Here is a 21,018-nt window from a genome sequence, read left to right as displayed (position 1 = left end):
TGCATTTTGTGCTCACATTGGCACCCCCAGGGTGGCAGTAACTGGAATGTATACTCTCAATTTCTGCTTTCATATGTAGGCAAGGCAAAGGCAGGACAATGCCCTGTTCATGTCCGTTCTCCCTCATTATACAAACATGCCTCATAAATTACAGGCCTTGGCACAGATAGAGGAGGTTGTGTTTATCTGTTATCCATGGGAGTGCCCCTTAATGTCATCAGTGTTTTTCCCCCTTTCCTTACCATATAAGGGCAGAAGTTTAACTTGGCCCGAGTCACTTGGACTTACACAGCAAGTTGGGTGAAACCTTCTCTGTAAAACTACAGTTTGCATGAAATAAAAGGGCCTGACCTTTGATCATCGCTTGCTCCACTCTGGTTCAGGCAGGACTTCGGAAATATATTCCAGAGGGTTAATTTTTAGGATATTATAATATTCTATAGTTATTTAAGTAAAAAATATTGTTATTTTTAATTATTTTAAGTTGTGTTGACTAAAACATCTGGATGCCCTAAAAATATAGGCCTGGTAAAAGTGTTCTTTCAAATCTGATTTTGGAGTAATATTTTGCTATAGTGTGACAGGCCCTTGAGTTCTGTGTAGTACCTTGTTGGGATGGGGGCGGGGGGGGGGGGGAGGGGATGTCTGCCGTGTTTTCTGTATAGGTAGCTAATACCTTTGGGGGAGGGGGACACCAAGGAGGAGATAGGCCTGACCTTGCAACTAACTAACTTTAAGGCACTTCACAAGGGTAGAGCTCCTCAGGGTTGTTTAACAACAGATCTGCAGGAAGACAATTGGTCTCCTTTACTACTATAGCAGTCTCTTTTCTGAGTAGCTCATTACATGTGGGGATACAATAGCACTTTTGAAATAAAAGAAACTAGCATCCCAAACTGAAAGACTTCGCCAGCAGCATCAACACACAGGCTGTTGTTTGAAGCAGCTAACCCAGCACACTAAGAGTGATTTCCATGCCTGGAAATAATTTGCATCTTGGGTCTTGACCCTTCCCAAAAGCCTTGTTATTTATATTTGCTTTTTAAATAACAGGCGGTTGGCCATGTAGCTGTAGGCTTGTACTGGCAGAGGCAGCAGCAAGGTAAGTCTTAAGTAGACTGCCCAGGTGCTGGGATGAAAGGAACCTTAGAAAGTGTCTAACTCCGAATTTAGAAAATACAAACCGGAAATAAAAGCTAGGGGGCCTTTTGAACATAGAACGTAATTCTCCCCTCCCTCCTAATAAAAAAGGGGGGTGGGGGGAGGAAACGTAAAGAGGTGAATTCTAGGGAACCAAACAAAATTGTGATCAGACCAGTATGTTAGGGCCTGAGAACCAGTGGGAGTCCAGGTTTTTCCCAGGGGAAGTTTACGTAGAGACAGATGTACCCCAGACACTGCTCTTGGGTCCAGGCTGTAACCTAGGCACCTTGGTCCTGCTCTGAAACCTCTGGGGCAGCAGACATTGGCTTCTGGGGTTGAGAGCAAGTGCTCTCTGTGTTTGAATGTCAGCTGTTCTCCATTAGTGTTACTTGATGGGGTTTTCAGTTTTATACCACAGCTTATTTCAAAAAGGATTGAAAGGACTTGTTTAGTGGGTGGTATTTAATACAGTAACTGTCCTCCTAGTCCTGGTTAGTCTCTGTCACTCAGGGCCATTGTGGGTTGGGGAGCTGGGTTGGGCGTGGCTATAGAGAAACCTCCCCCTCTGGCTTAGGAAGAGAGAAGACTCCAGGGGCGAGAACCACCAGTTCCAGGGCGTCCTTGCGGTCCCAGGGGCCATGAGGAGAAGTGACAGAGCAGCGCACAAGGAGTCAGACAACTGGGATTTTAGTCTCGTCTCCCACTGATGGCTGTGGACCTGAGCATACTTCAGCATTCTGGGTCAGAGATCCCACCCTCTTCCCATTTTCTTGTGAAGGGAGAGCTGGAACAGTGGTCCCCATGGAATTGGCCAGCGTCTTTTAGGTGGTGGGGTGGAGAGGGTGGAGGAGTGGAACAGGTTGCTTGTTTATAGTACAGATTCTTGCCCTCCCCTCTGACCTGAATCAGAATCTCTAGGGATGTGGGCTGGGAATTTATATTTTTAATACACATCTCCATGTGGACTCTGACCCTCAGCTGGGTGTGGGAACTGCTAGACGATGCCTGGCTAGATGATTAGCTAGCCCTTCCAGCTAAACAATCGAAGCCTCTGTTTTATAGACCACCCATAGGTCGGCTCTCTGTGTGCGCCAGTCCTGGCTCCTGGAACATATCTCCATTCCCAGTCATTGCTTTTGTGCCCTATAAGAGGTCCTGTTGGCTGGTATTCCATAGGATACAACCTGTCACGTCAGGTGGAAGGTCCTACAAAATGCTCCTGGGGAAAGAGAGTCAGGGACATTTATAAAACAGTGTCCAGAGCTAAAGGAAAGAATGGTTGTGTGGGTTGGGGGGGTGGGGGAGGGGAGTAGAAGAAGAGGGAAGAGGGACCTCTCAGGAGAGAGAGCTTGTGTGCAGAGGCGGAACTAAACATGGGGTGCTGTCCTCTTACACTCCGATGCCCCAGCTGTATGGGAAGCTGACCGAGACTGGCCTGTCACCCACCCAGAAGTTTCTGTCCCCAAATCCTAAACAGTCTCCTTTCTATGAGTACGAAGTCCTGAGGGCTGGTACCCAGATTGAAAGTGAAGCAGGGAACTTGGTGTGGTGGCTACAAAAGCAAACAAACAAAAAACATATTTAAAATAAAAATGTCGCTGACATTTCTCTGGCCACACCACCTGTAACGAGGATACCTGCCTTTATATTAATAATAAGGAAAGGAAGGGGGATACTTTTGAGTATATGATCTGTACACTCTAAGGTTTTTTGTTTGTTTGATTTTGCTCTTCATTTTGTTTTCAACTTTGAGAGTTGCTTACTTGTTTCCCCCGTTCATAAAAGAATTGAATTTTACTGGGCATGGAAAATATAGAAAAGTGAAGAAAGCAGACCTGACCCAAAACTATACCCTTAGTGTCTACTTCTCCCAATTTTTTAAAAATAGGGCTACAGACTTAAAAAAGACAGTTCCTTATACTGAAGCAATGTGTTATCCCTATCACCCCTACCCCTCCTCCAAAAAAACCAACAGCCCCTGCAGGTCAGACTTAGTGGGGCCCATTCCTCACTGTGCACCTACAATCTCCTTTGTGGGCCAGTACAGTTGTAAACCATCCTCCTCAGATTCATTTCCTGTTTTCCACTGCTCCCTGCCTCCGCCAGCCAATTTTTACTACATAGTTAATTTTTGACAAGATGAAAGTATATTTGAATGTTTTTATCGAGTCCTTCACCAAATGCCCTAATCACTTATCTTTCCCAGACAAAACTTGGCACAGATGAGCAAAGAGCTGAATGTTCTTGTATTCCTTTGATTCAAGGCCATAATCACAGCCTCCCTCTAATTGTATGTGCATTTCAGACTGTGTATATCATGTGTCCACGAGCTGAGAAAGTTGCTTTTGTTTAAATTAGCTTGGTTTTACTCATTTTACTCAATAGACATTTGCTGAGCTCATACTCTGTGCAGAGAATCATGATTCCCTGTACATAAGAAGCTAACAGTTGAGTAAAGAAGACAGGAATGTAGATAGGAAACTAGCATAGGTTGTAATTTTTAGAAAACTTTCCATGTGTCTTAAACTCCATCACCCCATGATAAGCAGACATTCAAAATGAATGAGGATGAAGAAATAGTACCTGATTAATAAATTCTGTATCTCACTTGCATAATATTTATTTATTTCTTGTGTTCTCACCCAAGGATATTTTTCCCCATTGATTTTTAGAGAGAGTGAAAGGGAGGGAGGGAGTAACAGTGATGTGAGAGAGACACATTGATTGGTTGCCCCCTGCACAAGCCCCTACTGGGGCCAGGGATCAAATCTGCAACCCAGGTACGTGCCCTTGACTGAGAATCAAACCCACGACCCTTCGGAGTGCAGGCCAAATGTTCTAACCACTGAGAAATATTGGCCAGGGCTGCTTGCATGCATAGTATTTAAATAGCTACCAATACAAGTGTATGTAATGGACCATTCGTCTTCCAAGTGTTCTGAGGCTTGTAGTAACAATGCTTTCACCAGTAGGTGATCATTGAATCCCCAAGAAAGAAACATCTTATTTCAGAGATAGATAAAAGTAAAAATGGTATCTGTACTGCTTTTGACCTAAGGAATTTGAAATTTTTCTTGTGGCAACCTTGTCTTGTAAGAAATTCCAGGAGGGTGGGAATGGCTGAGGAGAGGTCAGTGGGGGGAAAGAAGACATGTAATACTTTAAACAATAAAGAATTCAAATTTTAAGGAGGAAGGAAGGAAGGAAGGAAGGAAGGAAGGAAGGAAGGAAGGAAGGAAGGAAGGAAGGAAGGAAGGAAAAAAGGAAAAGAAGGAAGGAAGGGAGGAATTCCAGTAGGCTTACGTCGGAAACACTTGGGAAATTTGTCTTGGCCCCATTCTAGTATGGCTAGTCACTCTGAAGGAATTTCCAAAAAGGGGCTGGGAGGAGGGTTCTGGATTTAGTTGTGTCTGTATGGTAGATATTTTAGAGCCACTGAATTTTGAAATATTTTAGAGCCTTTAACAGGGAAAACCAGTGTGTTGAAATCTATGGAAGAAAGGAGCCAAGTGAGAAACCATTTGCTAATGGTCTGTCTTCCCAATGAGAATGGTGTGTATGGATGTGTACATACACAAATGTGGACATTCCATGTGTAAGTCAATGTACGAACATATCCAAGAACTCCCAAGTTGACCAGAGCTTGCAGTGCACTTAGGGGTAGCTCACCACAAGGCCCGGGCTTCCTATCTGAGATCAGTATGTCAGTCTCAGCCACTTCCTGAAGGCACTACCCTCACTTCCCCCAACTCTGAACGCCTTTTACTCTCTCTGCCTAGGCTGAAGCTGATGTAGCTTCTCTGAACAGACGCATCCAGCTGGTTGAGGAAGAGTTGGATCGAGCCCAAGAGCGTCTGGCAACAGCTTTGCAGAAACTGGAGGAGGCTGAGAAGGCAGCAGATGAGAGTGAGAGGTGAGGACGTCTCACCCAGCCCGGTTTTTAGCATCGGCCTTTCCTCCTGGTGGACCAGGAGGGCTTCTCTGATCTTGGGGCTTAAGAATTTTGCAGTCTCTCGGTGGGATTATTTCCTCTTTTGATCCCAGGTATAACTTTATTGGTTTTGTTCATTTAACATTAGTGGTGAATTTATTGGTTTTGTTTATTTAACATGGGGTGCTTTTAGATAAAGCACAGAGCGGCTTTCAACCCCAAGGTTACAAAGAAGAAAAAGATCCTCTTCCTGTCCTCATAGAGCTCACCATCCAACAAGGGAGATGACATGTAAACAAGAAATTCTAGGGATGCATAATGGTTCTTTCATTCCTGCTGGCCCCGGAGCAGTGAGGCATTTTAAAAAAGATAACTGTTTTAGGCTTAAGTAAAAATGGGCTGTCATTTGTCAGATAGTCCAACAAACAGGTGGAAGAGAAAACACAGATAAAACAGAAATATGTTCTGCAAAAGCAGATTGCTTTGGACTTAGCAATGCTAATAAGACACTCGCACATGTAAATACAATCAGATACTTGTTTCTTCTGAGCCTGCTTGCTCCCACTGTAACAACCTGGCTCTACCCGACTTATTGCTCCAAGATCTAACTTTGTGGTAGTAGAGGAAGACCATGGCCACGTAGACCAGCACAACGTTGTGTGTTTTAGAAGGCATTTTCTCAGCTGTTGAAGTTAATGTATTCATATTGCATAGGAACACTCCTAGAAAGACTCCCTGAGACCAGAGAGCTCTGCTGCTTAAGGGATGACACAGCAGTGTGGTGGCTCCAAACATTGCAGATCTGGGCAGGGGAACGCAGTCAATCATTTTGTCCATTTCTTCGTCTTAGAAGTGATTTTCTGCTCCCTACCACATGGATAAAGAGTGATTTCAGACTTTAGGATTAAAGAAGCTTTTTAGCTGAAGTTTTCAGCTCATAATTCACCGCTGCTTAATGTTTCTTCTCTAACCAAGAGTTTTGGAATTCTTTAAGATGACTCACCATCTTGAACAGTGTACACATAACAGTGGTTTTATGGCTGACTTCTTCCTGAAATACACTTGCTAATGAACCTAAAAGGTGATGATCTGAATCTGACAATGTTATTTAGACTTTGGAGTAAAAGGAATGTCAAGATCTTTACTCCAGTCCCCTGATTTTACAGATGAGAAAACTAGGGCTTGGAGACTGATCGACCTGCCCAACGTCCCGCAGCCAACTTACGGCTGAGCCAAGACTAGAACTCGAGTCTCCTGAAACATATTGTAGGGCTTCATCAGAAAACAGTGGCTTCTTTATCTTACTGTCTACTCAGATTCTAGTCAGTGAATCCAATTTTCACATGAATTGTTATTCTGTAAATCTGTAACATATTGTAAGTCAGTTCACATTTTCCAAAACTTAACACCGTGCCATAGGATCCAAACATACATATCAGCTTAGAAGATGGTGTCAGTGTTGTCTGTCGACACCTCTGTTATGAAAGAGTTCCATTAAAAGCAAAACTCATCGTTTCTTATCTCAAGTGTTAGTTTGACCCATATGAAACCGCTGTTTATACAGGTTTGACATGGTCAAATATCAGCAATTTCGTATGGTTCAACCTAATATTTACATTTGTGGCTGATGAGGTAAGAACAACTACCTTCTTTGTAGGAGGACATGTATGAAGATAAATATGCTGTTGTTCTAACTTTGGTCCATTTTCCAGCTGAAGCTTCCCACGAGGAAAGGGAAGAAATCCCATTATTTATATAACAAGTAAAGCATGTTGGTCTCTTCTGTTGCCCTGTCTCCCTGTTTCAAACAGGATCCTGACACAGTACCTTTCATTTCACATTAGATTCCTGGACAGTTTCACCGGTACCGGAAGGATGAGGTTTTACTCGGAATAAACAGAAGCATATATCTTTCTGCCTCAGCATTGGAAACTCTTGCTTCACAGCTTGGAAAAGAAAAGTAGCTGTGCTGCTCTGTTTTGGTCTGCTAGTCACACTAAGCCTCCCACACCGCTGCAGTGCAGGGTGTGGGTTTGTGGAGGTCAACTCTAAATCCGGGGTCTTGTTGCTTGTCTTCCTTTTCAGAGGCATGAAAGTCATTGAAAGCCGAGCCCAAAAGGATGAGGAGAAAATGGAAATTCAGGAGATCCAACTGAAAGAGGCCAAGCACATTGCTGAAGATGCCGACCGCAAGTATGAAGAGGTCAGGTCCTGGGGCCCAAAGCCTCTCGGACCCCCAGCAGGGGCCCGGGGGTGGGGGACAGGAGCCATGCACACACCCTTGTATTCTTCAGTGAAACTATCAACTCTACTTCCTTGGCAAAAATGGTGGTTTTGAGAAGCAGAGTTCCTTTGTCTGCAGAACACGGTTCTTATTGGATCCTGCGGGGGGATCTAGGCTTCATTATGAAGCCGATCAGCAGCACTGGGAAAGACCAAGGCTTCTCCCTCTGCCCCTCCCTGCCCTCTAAAGACCAGGACAAAAGATCTTGGCCAGGAGGAGGAAGCGTTGCCTCCTGTGTCTGTGAAAGGAGCCTCTCCTGCTGTCACCATGCATGCAGTTCTTGGAGTGATTGCCCTGCATGGTCCCATCCAGGCAGCCTAGAGACATGGACCGTGTACTCGCTGGGGTGATTGATCACGGAGGACGTTTTCAATCTGTCCTCCTTCCTCACGACAGCATAATTCCATTATCAGCACAGGTTCACAGTTAAGTCAGCGTCTGGTCATGTCCCCATGAACACCACTTCCTGTGATAACAGCAAACATAACTGTTAGGGCTTTAGTCAGCCCTTCATGCACCGTGGCTGTCTTGACATAGCTTTGACTCTCCTTTTTATTATTGTTATGATTATTTCCAGATTACATTATGCCCGTTAATTTTGAAATGCTTCAGAGGATTCCTTCTCTCAGGTTCTTTCTTTCACTGAATACAGATTTGACTTCATTAGTCATCTCACCAGCTCAAGTCATGTTAGCTTCTCTTGCTATTCTGTTGGCATTTTTAACCTCCTCCACAAAAAGGAGATGATAGGTACAGAGCTCTAAATGGATGCAGTGCTCAGGATTATTTTCAGTGTTTTCTTGGCAGCCCCTGCCTCTTTGGCATAAAAATGCATCATTTCTCATCATACTGCTATTTTTGAGATTATGAATTTCATATTTCTCCCTTCTTCCACACTTTGGTTTGGCTGCTATGTAATTATACAGACTTCATCTGGGTTAGACTTAAAATGAGACTGCTCGTTCATAACGAACCATTCTGGTCTTATGGGGCAGAAGCCTCTGGTCTCCTCCCCTTGGCTCTCCTGGTGGAGAGCAGCTTCTCTCCAGTCCACAGGAAAGGGGATCATCTTACTTGTAGACAAGGTCTTCTAGGGGCTGATGGATCCATTCCCCACCCCACAACCCCTGACTCACAGCTTGCAAGCCCACGATATGTGTGTGCATTGTCTTTGTCCCACCACAGGTGGCCCGTAAGCTGGTCATCATTGAGAGTGACCTGGAACGTGCAGAGGAGCGGGCTGAGCTCTCAGAAGGGTAAGCGGGCCTGGTGCCAGGACGCTGTGTGTGGGGTGCTGCTGAGCAGTGACTAAACAGCATGACCTTCTGGCAGCTGCACATTTACCTGTCTCAGCTCCGGGCTCCTTACGTGCCCATTTGACATGGATGAGCCACGAGTCTAGAACACAGAGGACTTGTGTGGGGTGTCTGTGTATGAATGCGTGTATCACTGCATGCCTTACCTGCACACTGATTTTGAGAATGGCCTTGTGCATTTCCTGTGTCCACTAACAGCCAAGTTCGACAGCTGGAAGAACAATTAAGAATAATGGATCAGACCTTGAAAGCATTAATGGCTGCCGAGGATAAGGTACTGATGGCTCATGTGTGGTTTTTAGGTTTAACTCCAACCCAGACGTCTTTCAGCTTCCAATACCTACTGGTTGTTTGGTATAACAGCTGCACCTTCACTACACCCTGTGCTATCTTGTATCTCGCTTTAAGTGCTGTCTTTGGGTTCTTTGTACTCCTTTGTTTTTCCTTCATAAATGCTCTTTGGTGCAGCCAAAAAAAGAAGCCAAATTATCACACTTCAAAGTTGCTGGATTTTGTCACCCTGCCTTTCTGCTTTTGCAAGGTTGGGGGGCAGTGTCCCTCGCAAAATTGCGTGTTTTACTACCTGATGATTTGGCTACTTTAAGGCAGCCCTTTGTTCTCTAGGACTCGGTTTTCATTTTTTCCCATCCTTCTCCTTTTTCTCTCCTCCTTCCTTTGGCTTGTCTCCCACCCTTTCTGCCTCTGGTCGAAAACATTAGCAAATGTGCCGAGCTTGAAGAAGAGTTGAAAACTGTGACGAACAACTTGAAGTCACTGGAGGCTCAGGCTGAGAAGGTAGGCCAGGAGCATGGTGTGGGGGAAAAGGCACCTTTTAAGAGCTGCTCAAAAGACACCCACTTTTTCTCTTCGGAGGCCCTGCCGATAAAAGCAATAGTCCTTTAGGCATTTTTTGTAAATGGCATCATTTTGAGGTGATTTCCTGATGGTTATCGAAGAGCAGATTCTCTTTTTTTAATAGAGAATATATTTTATATTGAGTATGTGAGTCATCTCTAACAATTTAATTTAAACCCAGTGCCAAAGGGATGTTATCTTGTTCTTATCCCGTGTAAAACAATAGGCAGGAGAACAGAGACTGTATTGTAGTGTGCCATTTGATCTCGGAGGCTCCATTACCGCCCGAGAGATCCTCAACATCTGTTTGCTGCGCTGGCGCTTTCTTTGTATTAGAGGAGAGGAGTATAGAGTGAGCCGTGGCCTGACATCTGGAACGTTCTTTCTAATTACAGTACTCTCAGAAGGAAGACAAATATGAGGAGGAGATCAAGGTCCTTTCTGACAAGCTGAAGGAGGTAATGTTATGACTGTTTTGGGCAAAGCCACCCGAGTTTTAAATGAGCTCGTTTTCATGGAGCAGGTCGGGGCCTTTTTGTTTTAATGTTGTGCTGCTCCACGCCAGCAGTGATCGGCGGTGGTCCCGGGGTTCTTGTGCTGTGCTAGCTGCCACCTCTCACTGTGGTGACTGGCTGACGAGTAGTTTCTGGCCCAGTCTATGGGTGCTGTGCTAGATTTCCATTTTCTAGTTTTTCCCTGTATTCATCACTCCTGGAACTCTAAAACATTCCAATTTTGACCGAAACAAATTGAATCATTACAGGCTGAGACTCGGGCTGAGTTTGCGGAGAGGTCAGTAACTAAATTGGAGAAAAGCATTGATGACTTAGAAGGTAAGGTCTTAAGTTTTGTTTTTACTTGAACCCTTATGGTTGAGTATTGACCTGGCAAAACGATTTTCTAGTCCAAGTGTATTCATTCATCTTGACATATATTCACCTTTGCTCTTGCATATTCCTCCTGTCTGTCCTTGGGGTTTCATTCTGTGGCTCTTAAACTCTCGGACCTGAATGATCTGCTCACCAGGTGACTGAGCCACCCAACGGGGCACATCTGTTCGGTAACGGCAGATGCCGTCCAGTTTTACCTCACACTCCTCAGTGGGGCAAGGTTATTTTTCATTGCGGGTCAGGTGGTTGTAGGTGAGAGCGACTCCAGTATATTTTCTGTCGATAGTGATACCTCCTAAGTGTCCGATGGTATGGATTTGTTCTTAGACACAGCCCATCTTCTTCCAAGTATGAATTTGGTGTAAGGGTTTGGGTTTTTTGTCATTAGTTATCCTGGTACTGAAAGGAGTGGGGGATAATAGGACATTGTATTTTGAGATGACACTTTAGCATTTCTCCCCTAAGATATTTAGGTTTTATTGTAGTACCCACTCTGTGTCACAGAGATCCTAAATGTTGAGCTCAGAGGCTTGTGAAGGGTCAGCAATGAAGAAGAAAGAATGAAAAAATTAAGGCTAAAAATGGTACTGGAGGTCAGTGTAAGTGATAACCACGCTAATAGGAGAGAATGACAAAAAGGCGCAGTCCACCCCAGTGTGGCAAAATACGCAGCCGCCATTACAAAAACTACAGTGCAGACTTGGCACAACGCCACCGTAAAAAGTGTGGCTCGCATCGCTTGTCAGGCCTCCTGGGCCACTAACAGGGCGGCTTGAGTGGAAAGACCACGAGTGGATCACAAGCACTAAGAAATCCAAATCCCAGTGGTCTAGTCTGGCCAGCAAGTCCATGGTTTGCAGGTAGAGCCAGATAAGGATAACAGACTAGGGCAGTGGTCGGCAAACTCATTAGTCAGCAGAGCCAAATATCAACAGTACAACGATTAAAATTTCTTTTGAGAGACAAATTTTTTAAACTTCTTCTAACGCCACTTCTTCAAAATAGACTCACCCAGGCCGTGGTATTTTGTGGAAGAGCCACACTCAAGGGGCCAAAGAGCCACATGTGGCTCGCGAGCTGCAGTTTGCCGACCACGGGACTAGGGTCACAAACTGTTGTTCCAAAACACTGCCCTTGTACATTTTTTCCTCTGTTTATAGTTGCAGTTGGCTGACTGCTGCTCTGTAATTAAAATATAGCTCTAGAAAAGAAAGACCTTCTATTACTCACCCAGGAGACATCCCTCTGTGGTTTTATTTAGAGCTAAACGTGGTTTACTGATATACCTACCATATTTGTTATGATTTTCATATTGCGTCATTCTTGATTTATTTTCTAATGGGTTTTGTTCTTTTTGTTTTTGTTTCAATTCATTTAAAAACAAAACGCACGCCTCCTGCATTGGCCACCTGCTGCGGCACCACTTCCTTCATGCATTGCCCTTTCCTTGCTGCTGTGTCGGGATGGCGCCCGTGCCACCCTCACTCACCTTCCATCTCTTGATCACTCTCCATGTCCTTGCACCTCTGCCTTCCACTTCCTGGTCATAGACGAGCTGTACGCTCAGAAACTGAAGTACAAAGCCATCAGCGAGGAGCTGGACCACGCTCTCAACGATATGACTTCCATGTAAATGTTCATCCACCCTGCCTGCTCACATCCATGTGCTCATGCTAATATGATAACCTCACCACTGCTCCCTTCTGGGCCTCCAGAGTCTCCATCTTCACTCCTTCCTGCTTACTCTTTCTGCGTAACCTAGGATAGTCGTTGGTTGTTGTTTTTTTTACATTCTACTAATATAAAGGCCAAGTAGATTAAGTCTATATATACAAATCATTTTCCCTTCAGAATCCATTCATTTCTCAATCTCTAGACTGGATTGTTCCCACAACACAGTGAACTGGAATGTGAATGTCTTGAGCACTATCCTTTCAGGAAATTAAACTAGGCTCAAGTAAAATTAGAAAGCCATGCAGTTGTACAGGAGCTTCCCAAAGAACTACCAAAAATGGTTTTCTGAGATCCAATTAAATAAAATACCATTTTTAAAAAGAAATATGAATTTAAGAACCCTAAAGTGTCAGATTACGGAGGCTCTGAGGGAAAGGAAATCGATCCAGTACAGCTGTTAAATATCTTCTCTTTCTCACTGTTAAGAGTTGTAGAGAAATGAACCCTCTGCTGAGTAACCACGCCTTTAATTTTCTGTTTACATAAAAGGAATTAAAATACTCCCAATAAATACCACAACTTGTGTCAAAGAAATGGGGCATAAACACAGCACAATGTGTGTTTGGGAGTTAATGGCCCACTTTTGTACTGTGAGGTAGTGAGTGCTGGAGTAAGTAGTCTTGTTCTCATGAGAACCTTGAGCAGACATGACCAATTTACACACTACTAACCAGTTAAGCTTACTCTGCCTCTGCATCCTAACCCGGAGTGTTTCACAGAGGGTTCTCTTCGTTGTAATAATCTGGCGCTGAATTCTGGATAAGCTGGAAATTTCATTTTCCAGGCCCACCTGTCCTTCCTTAACCCATGCAAAAAAACGGAAGTGTGGCATGGGCCCGCTGCCTCACAGCTTAGAGAGTCTCCACGTTACCCTTGGAGACATGACGGTCACCTTGGAAACTGGAGAGCGTGTCACCCTCTCTTCCCTCATTTGAAAAAGCGTGGGTCAGATTACCTGTCTCCAGGGTCTTTTCCATAAGACCATACATGTGGTGATTCTGTGTAGGAAATTTGAAGCATCAAGTATGATTCAATATTCTGAAAGATGGGTTTAGTTCAAAATTTGTTTTAAAATTCTTCTGTTCATGGGTCTTCTTAAAATGGACCCTGACCCAGAGGGGCCCTGTGATGCCTCAGGTTCAGAGCCTGGGGGGCGAGGACGGCCTCTCTCAGGTGCAGCTGGCAGCGGGTTTGCATGTCTGCTTCTCACCTGTGCTTCAAGTGCTCCTCTCATGTTGGTCTGGGTTTCCTTTATTCCATTGTACCACTTTTTTTCTTTTTCTCTCACCTTTTCTCTTCATGCAGATAAGTCTCTTTGCTTCACTTCTCCCAAGACCCCTTCATCAAGCTGGGTGTTCCGCCTCTCTGCGCTCTGCAGTTTGTCTCTCCTCCAGCTGACCCTGTACTCTCTCTTAGCATCCTGCCTTCGGGCCGGGCACACCTTGCGCTTCCTATTGTACAGAAGCTCTTCAGTTCAGTGTAAAATAAACACTGTGTAAGCTATTTCTGTTTGCTATTCTTTTTACTTCACATTTTAGTTTCAACACTGAATAAAACTGCAAATCTGCTTCACGCATGTGAGGGTTAATTTTTTGGCTGCTGCTTTTTTCCCCCCCATTCTGAACATTATATATTAGTTTCAAGAGTTTCTGAGGCGGTAGTTTCTTGTGGAACTTTTAAAAAAATGCTAATGCCCAGCTGGAGTGGCTCAGTTGATTGAGCGTTGTCTTGGGCACCGAAAGGTTGCCATTGCAATTCCCTGTCAGGGCACATGCCTTGGTTTTGGGTTCAGTCCCTGGTTGGGGCGTATATGGAAGGCAACCAACCAGTGTTTCTCTTTCACATCAATATTCTCCCCTCCTCTCTCTAAGCATGTCCTCAGGTGAGGAAATAAATAAATAATCAATCAATATCATGCCTGGGTCCCTCTCACAGTTTTTGTTTCCGAAGGTTAGAGTGAGGCCCTGGGCATTTGTGTTTTTTAGGGATTATGATGGCTCTGGTATGTGGCCCAGATTAGAACCTTTGCACAGGACACTCCTGTTGGAGTCGGAAGGTGCACCTTGAGCAGGGTCTTCCTCTGCCAGAGGTTTAGTTGGGGATGTGGAGTCCTCTATGCCGATATTTAGATGGCCCTGCTTCAGAGGACGTGCCTGACCGATGAAGGGCTCCTGACGAAGGCTCAAAGCCATCCCACATTGCTAGGAATTTGCATGTTGGGAAAGATGAAAAAGAACTTGGATCAAACTATGTAAGGTGAGGTTATTGTTGATCCTCGTTTTACAGCACAAAGAACAGTTAAAGCTTTTTAAACCTTCATTTTGATCATGAAATGGTATCTCAAATTTTCTAAATATGATTATGTTCAAGTTGAGATTTATTTTTGTGCTCTTACGCACATCTGTATTCTTTAGAAGAGGTTGTATATATATAATCTTTGCAGTAATAACTGGTTTGGATCTTTTTTTTAATTTGTGGACACTTTTAAAATACAGTCATTAATATTGTTTCTTCCCCTACCCGCGCCCTTCCCCCTAAAAAAAGTAGTTAGTGGAAATTGTTCAGAACACAATTACTTTTTTTATTTGGGCTTCACCATTTACTTCAAAAACAGCAATTAAATGATTTTTTTTTAAATTACAACTCCATAATGATGTGGACTTTCGTTTTCTAATTTCCAACATTTCTCCCTCTTCAATAGTCTAGCTGTATTTCTCCTATGTTTTAAATCTGGGTAACCTTCATCTGTTTGTGTGTAGTTTTTGTTAGCCTAAGAGGTTTGATATATCACTATTTTATATATTTGGTATACTCAATTTATACTCAAATAAATTTGAACAAGCTGGAAATAATATCAGTTATTCTACAAAGACTTCAGAGCAGTAATAAATACCCTAAGAGGGCCGTAAAGTGTTTTAGTAATGGTATAGTAGACTCTTTAAAAATCAGATTCCGGACAATGTCTCTCCCTTGAGAGTGTAAAGACTTCTGTAACTTCGTGTTTTTCTTTTCCTAAGGCTCCATGGGCCTGCTTTTGACTATGATTCCTGCCCTGTTCTTTTTTAAGTTCAGAGTAATAGAAGTGGGCTCCTCTGTGAGTAACCCTGCTTCCCTCAATAGACAAAACGACAAGTCTGCAGGTTCTGCTGAGCATGTGCTCAGTGCATTGTGGAGGCACATCTGTGGTTTCGAAACCCTGCCAGAGACTTTCACACTTCCTATACGTAGATTCTACATGGGGAGATGGGAAACTGATAAATTGAAAAGGCAAATCTGGAATAGCCCAAGAAGGTATGGGTACACGAGAGAGGAAACAGCCAGTTGATTTTATCAAGAAATTGTCAGAGCCCAGGCTTCCAGTTCAGAGTACCAGGCCCTAGCTCCAGCTGCTACAGGAGCATCAGTTGGACCAAACCAAAAGCATGGCTGAGTCGGCACCAGAGGCCCCACACATCCGGGAGGTAGAAGAGAAGGGGAAAACATGTCCAAATATATAACTGGTTCTGGTCCCTGCCCTCAGGCCACCGGGGCATACCAGCTCCAGGGCAGCTGAAAGGGGCAGGTCCCAAGGGGGGAGGTGGTAGGGACAGCTGTCACGGAAGCTGAATTCACATTGATCCTCCAGATTCTCGCAGTGGTCGGCAAACTCATTAGTCAACAGAGCCAAATATCAACAGTACAACGATTGAAATTTCTTTTGAGAGCCAAATTTTTTAAACTTAAACTTCTTCTAATGCCACTTCTTCAAAATAGACTCGCCCAGGCCGTGGTATTTTGTGTAAGAGCCACACTCAAGGGGCCAAAGAGTCGCATGTGGCTCGCGAGCCGCAGTTTGCCGACCACTGCTCTAAGGTTTCTGCAAAGTCCATCCAGCTTGGCTGAGCACTGGCTCACAAACTGAGACATCCTGCCTGCCCTTGGCAGTAGTTCCCCATGCGAGAGTGTGATGTACTAGTGTGGTTAGATTTTGAAACCCCGAAACCTATGCCTTATACAAGACACTGGAAGGAAGGTAGTTGGGATGTGGTAAAGAGATGAACCAGAAATGTTTTTTGCCATCTTGTGGGAAGATAGATGAGCGAAGTGAGTCTGAACTAATAGATGGTATGTACAGTGGAACCTCGGTTCTCGAACTTAAACTCGTACCGGAAGGCTGTTGGAGAAGCAATTTATTAAAAAACCGAATCACTTTTTGTCCATTAGAAATAACGTAAATGTAATTAATCCATTCCAAACCTCCAAGTGATTACTTGTTTTAACCTTTCTAATATATAGTACATGTCTACTGTACTGTTTAATCTACAAACACTTCTTTTCTTAAATTTATCAAATCGCCCCCTACCAGCCTCAAAGGAATCACTTTCAGGAAATGAGCATGAGGCATCCATTTTTCACAGATCTCTGCCTCTGATACGCTGTCACCTGCTAGCTGCTTTTCCTTTATCCAAATCAACAACAGTTTTCTATTTCTTCTATTGCCTGTCATCCATTGTTTCTTTCACAACCTTAGCAACATTAGCACTCTTGACGGCCTCTTTATGTTTTAAAATTGTGCTGATCCTATTTGGCCAGCAACAAAAGCATTCTCCCCTTTGTTGCCTGAGAGATGCTTTCTGTCATGATGAGGTGTCAGCATGAAAGGGTTGTCAGGTCAGAAACCAATGTTTGGTTCACAACAACTTGGTGGAGAACTGAATTGTTGGAGATGGGAGATGTTCAAGAACCAAGGTTTGACTGTAGTTAAAGTCAAAGAGGAAGAGAGAACAATTCTGACTGGGAGCTACCTGGAGGAGGTGACATTTGGCCAGGGTTTTGAATGTTCAGAAAATTTGGATGAGCAAAGAGGACAAGGCAAGATATGCTTCCAGCTGGAAAGTGTCTCCTACCATTTATAAGAGAAAGTTAAAATAAGAATTGATCAATTTCCCAATAGACGGAGGGCTAGAGACTGAACATTTCCATTCTCCCCAGGGACAGGACTGCCAGCTTTTCAAGATCATTAGGTAGGATTTCTGGGTTCAGATTGTCACCATCATTTGCAACAATAGTGTGTCCTCCAGGTTTTTGTCATTGTCTGGGTGTCCCCTGGATCCTCAGATGTAGGCTAACTCCAAGCAGCTTCCTTGCCTTGTGGAGCAGATTACATGGCAGCCTGTAAAATTTATATTATGCTGATCTCCGTGTAGATGTTTGAGATTTTGTTCACCCTGTACACATCCATTTAGCTCCAAACATAAATACTATGTTCAAGAAGTAAAGATAAATTTTAAGTCAGTTTTGAGTGGAGGTAAGTTACGATCTTTGGCTGTTTGAGTAGGTTGGCACACACCCTGTATCAGAACTGGGCAAGAGTTCAGAATGTGCACCCTGTATCATAAGAATTGGAGGACAGGGAGCTCAGTTCTGCATTTCAAAAAGCGTTAATGCAGTGATGGTAGCCCCTCTTGGGACTACCTGAAAGAAAAGCCAGCCCTCGGAGTGGAGATGGAAAGGGTAAGAGGTGAGCAGAAATGGGCAGGTGGGGGCTTCACCATAGATCTCCACTAAGCGCAGCAAGGAGGGGATGCCGTGCTGGGCTCGCCTCCAGCCCTGCCTGGGTTCCTCAGGCTGTTGCCAGAAACTGGATTCGGCTCAGTTTATGTAGTGGTGGTAGCGAGGTACAAAAGGAACCTCCATCCTCTCTTCCTACCCTGTTGCTCCCTTTCCTCCCCCACCTCTCCCCCCAAGAGAGAAATCCTGGCTCTAAGTCTGCCAGGCCTTTACCATCCACCTTCCTGGGCACAGGACAGATGGCCATGAGGTAAGGGGGTAACCTGTCCAGCAAGTAACCAGTGCCGGCGGTATCTCTGTTCTGTCTGTTAACTCCCTCTCTCCCAGTCTAGCTAACCTCTCTTCTTCTGCCTCTTCTCTTCTGCTAACCTGCTTGCTGACCTGTACAGATCAACTCTACCAACAACTTGAGCAAAACCGCCGCCTAACTAACCAACTAAAGCTGGCCCTGAATGAGGATTAAACTTAAGTGGGAAAGAACTTGGGCTGAATTCTAGGAATGGAGCCCATGGTCAGGAATCTAAGACTGTTACACCTTCAACTGTAGGGTTGCTTCTGCAGAAATGAACATGGAAGGATTCAGCTGAAAGGCTGGTCTTGCTTGCATTTTCCTCTTATATCTGGAATATTTCAGTTCTCTTTAATCCTGAAATAGTTTTTATGGTAAAATACAATCATTATGTATATGAATAAATATTTATAACAATCAATTTAGCACTCCTCTTTGCAACAGAAGGTCCTCTTGTTTGAATTGATACATAATGAAGACCTCAAGAAAATTGTTTTCTATTTCCTGCAGAGAACCGAGTCCTACTTTAAGTTAGAAAACCAAAGCAGAGGGGTGTGCATGTGTATAACTATATACATATATATATTATATGTGGGATGTAATATATATAATATGTATATTCCTATTACATATTCCTATTCCTAACTTCTAATATCTGGTATAGTGTTTGAAATATTATTAAATGTACCTATGCTTGGGCAAAATAGCTTTTGAAAACAGGAGCTCATGTCAGAAGTCCCCGATTGTCTGAAAGGTATGCTTTTATTCAGTCTAACGGTGTTGCTGGACTCTAGTGAGACTGTCATGTGATAATAAATAGAACACTGTAAGAATAGTAAGAGAATGTCCTACTGAAGTGTGCATGAAACATGTTGATAACTTTTTTTAATGAGAAACCAAAATAAATTATTTCAAAAGTTGTCAGAAAACCTATTTATGTCACCTCTGTTTTCTGTGAGATTGTGTTACAGCACAACTCCCAGACCTTGAACTGCCTGTAACTCAGACGTGTCTGCTGTCATTAACTTCGTGCTGCCAGCACCTCTCCCTGTTCCCACAGCGCACGGCCCGTGGACCGTCACCAGCCCCACCTGTGTGTTGTTCTCAGGGTGGAGTGCTGGTGGGGGGTCACCCGGCCGCTCTGTGAGAGCCTGCTGTGCCTGTAGTTCCTCTGGGTCACAGACGGCTTCCCTCTCCGTAGGTCCTTGTCTGGAAATGAGGAATGTCTTACAAGCATGCCTAGTCCTAATCATCTCATCCTGTGTTTGTGATTGATGTTTGCCTGCCTAAATGTACAAACCACCATTGTGTCCAAAGCGCAGCTATTCATGACTTAATTTTCTAATCCCACCACAGAGAAAGTGGCTCATGCCAAAGAAGAAAACCTTAGTATGCATCAGATGCTGGATCAGACTTTACTGGAGTTAAACAACATGTGAAAACCTCCTTAGCTGCGACCACATTCGTTCATGTTGTTTTTGTTGTTTTTTGTCTTATTTTGTGTTTTTGGTTTTTTTTTAACACCATGCTTACCATGAAACCCCTTAAATGCATTTTTATTTACTTTTACCACTGTCACAAAAACACCCACAAGTACGGCTGCATCATGGGGTGGGGAAACACACACACACACAAAGGCAGGCCCGTGACAGAGCGAGGGCGATTTCAATGTGCCATTTCCCAGGTTGACGTTGCCACACTTCATAGAGAGTTTAGCAACTCGGTATGCTTAGTCGGTCTAGCAATCCTCACTGAAGCAGAAAGATTTCCACTCAGAGTGCCAACGATATAATCAACAGGAAGATCACTGTTGGAAACAATCAGGTGTGGATTGGTGCTACTTGAAACAAAAGGTCCCACTGTGGTCTTTTGTTCAATGTTGTACAATTTAGAATTCTTTCCAACACTAATTTATTTTGTCTTGAGTTTTACTATGAGACGAGACTGTGGATTCTGTATGTCCGAATTCATTAAAGCCAAGAGTTTGTAAGCCACGCTGCTCTTTCAAGACTTCTATTTCCTTCTAATCAGCACACTTGGAGCTCGTTTCCACTCGTAGGATAGCAGGCAATGTGGATTTCCACTCTTTCTGTGTCCTCAAAGTGGAAATTTAGGCACTACATACAATTGATAAAGAAAAAACATTTTCTTAAGAGTGATAACTACAGTAGCTCCCCTCCCTCTATCCACGGGGATTATGTCCCAAGACCCCTAATGGATGCCTGAGTCCGCGGATAGTACTGAACCCTGCATGCTACGTGTGTTTTCCTGTACATGCATTCCTTTTCACTTGGGGAGCACTTCACAGCTTCTCTTTGGCACATCTGAATTGCCAGCATCACTACTCTTGCACTTTGGGGCCATTATTAAGTAAAATAAGGGTCACTTAAACACAAGCACTGTGATACTGAGACAGTCAATCTATAACCAAGATGGCAACTAAGTGCCTAAAGGGTGGGGATCGTAGAGTGTGGAGATGCTGGACCAAGGGATGATGCATGTCCTAGGCGGGACGGAACGGGACCGCGCAAGATTTCAACACGCTACTCAGAACGACGCGCAATTTAAAACGTATGAATTGTTTCCTTCTGAAATCTTTTAATATTTTTCAACCATGGTTGACCTCAGTTAACTGAAATCGAGGACCATGAAACCGTGGGTAAGGGGGGACTACTGTACATAAAGACATTGTATAATGATATGGAATAAAATGCACATTGTAGGACATTTTCTAAACCTGGTGGTCCTGTCGTTTGTATGTTTTTACTTAGTGAACTTTAGATCATATGATCAACCTACCTTCTCTCATGAATGGTTTCTTAAAGCAAAACAATATACCAAAGTCGGGAAAACTGGGTTCCATGTATTATCCTCCCAAAAACATTCCAGGCAGCATCTCTTTTGGTCTGTTCAAGTGATCAGTAAGCTGAAAAGACCCTTCCCCAAAGCCTTTCTCCATGTTGTTGGTGTTAATCTGCATACACATGGAGGCCTTTTGTAGTAATTTTACTGGTTTGGAGATTTCC

General features: G+C 43.8%; 1 protein-coding gene across 27 annotated transcripts in view; it reads left to right on the top strand.

Moving 5' to 3' along the window:
• The window catches only part of TPM1 (tropomyosin 1), a gene marked incomplete at its 3' end in the record, with an annotated part of 29,541 nt that extends 8,815 nt beyond the window's left edge, over window positions 1–20,726 (top strand). For 4 of the 27 annotated variants that reach the window (XM_080670273.1, XM_080670274.1, XM_080670256.1 and 1 more), the window contains 7 exons: window positions 4,923–5,056; window positions 7,160–7,277; window positions 8,544–8,614; window positions 9,394–9,469; window positions 9,925–9,987; window positions 10,293–10,362; window positions 19,349–20,726. In XM_080670273.1, coding sequence (XP_080526399.1) covers window positions 4,923–5,056; window positions 7,160–7,277; window positions 8,544–8,614; window positions 9,394–9,469; window positions 9,925–9,987; window positions 10,293–10,362; window positions 19,349–19,431 — 615 coding nt within the window. The other 23 variants (XM_080670259.1, XM_080670263.1, XM_080670258.1 and 20 more) reach the window with 11 other exon arrangements.
• Between the last annotated feature and the right edge of the window lie 292 nt (window positions 20,727–21,018).

The sequence above is a fragment of the Plecotus auritus genome (genome assembly GCF_963455305.1).
Source record: "Plecotus auritus genome assembly, chromosome: 1".
NCBI classification, from domain to species: domain Eukaryota; kingdom Metazoa; phylum Chordata; class Mammalia; order Chiroptera; family Vespertilionidae; genus Plecotus; species Plecotus auritus.
The sequence above is the reverse complement of the archived record's forward strand: the minus strand, read 5'-3'. Positions and strand labels throughout refer to the sequence as shown.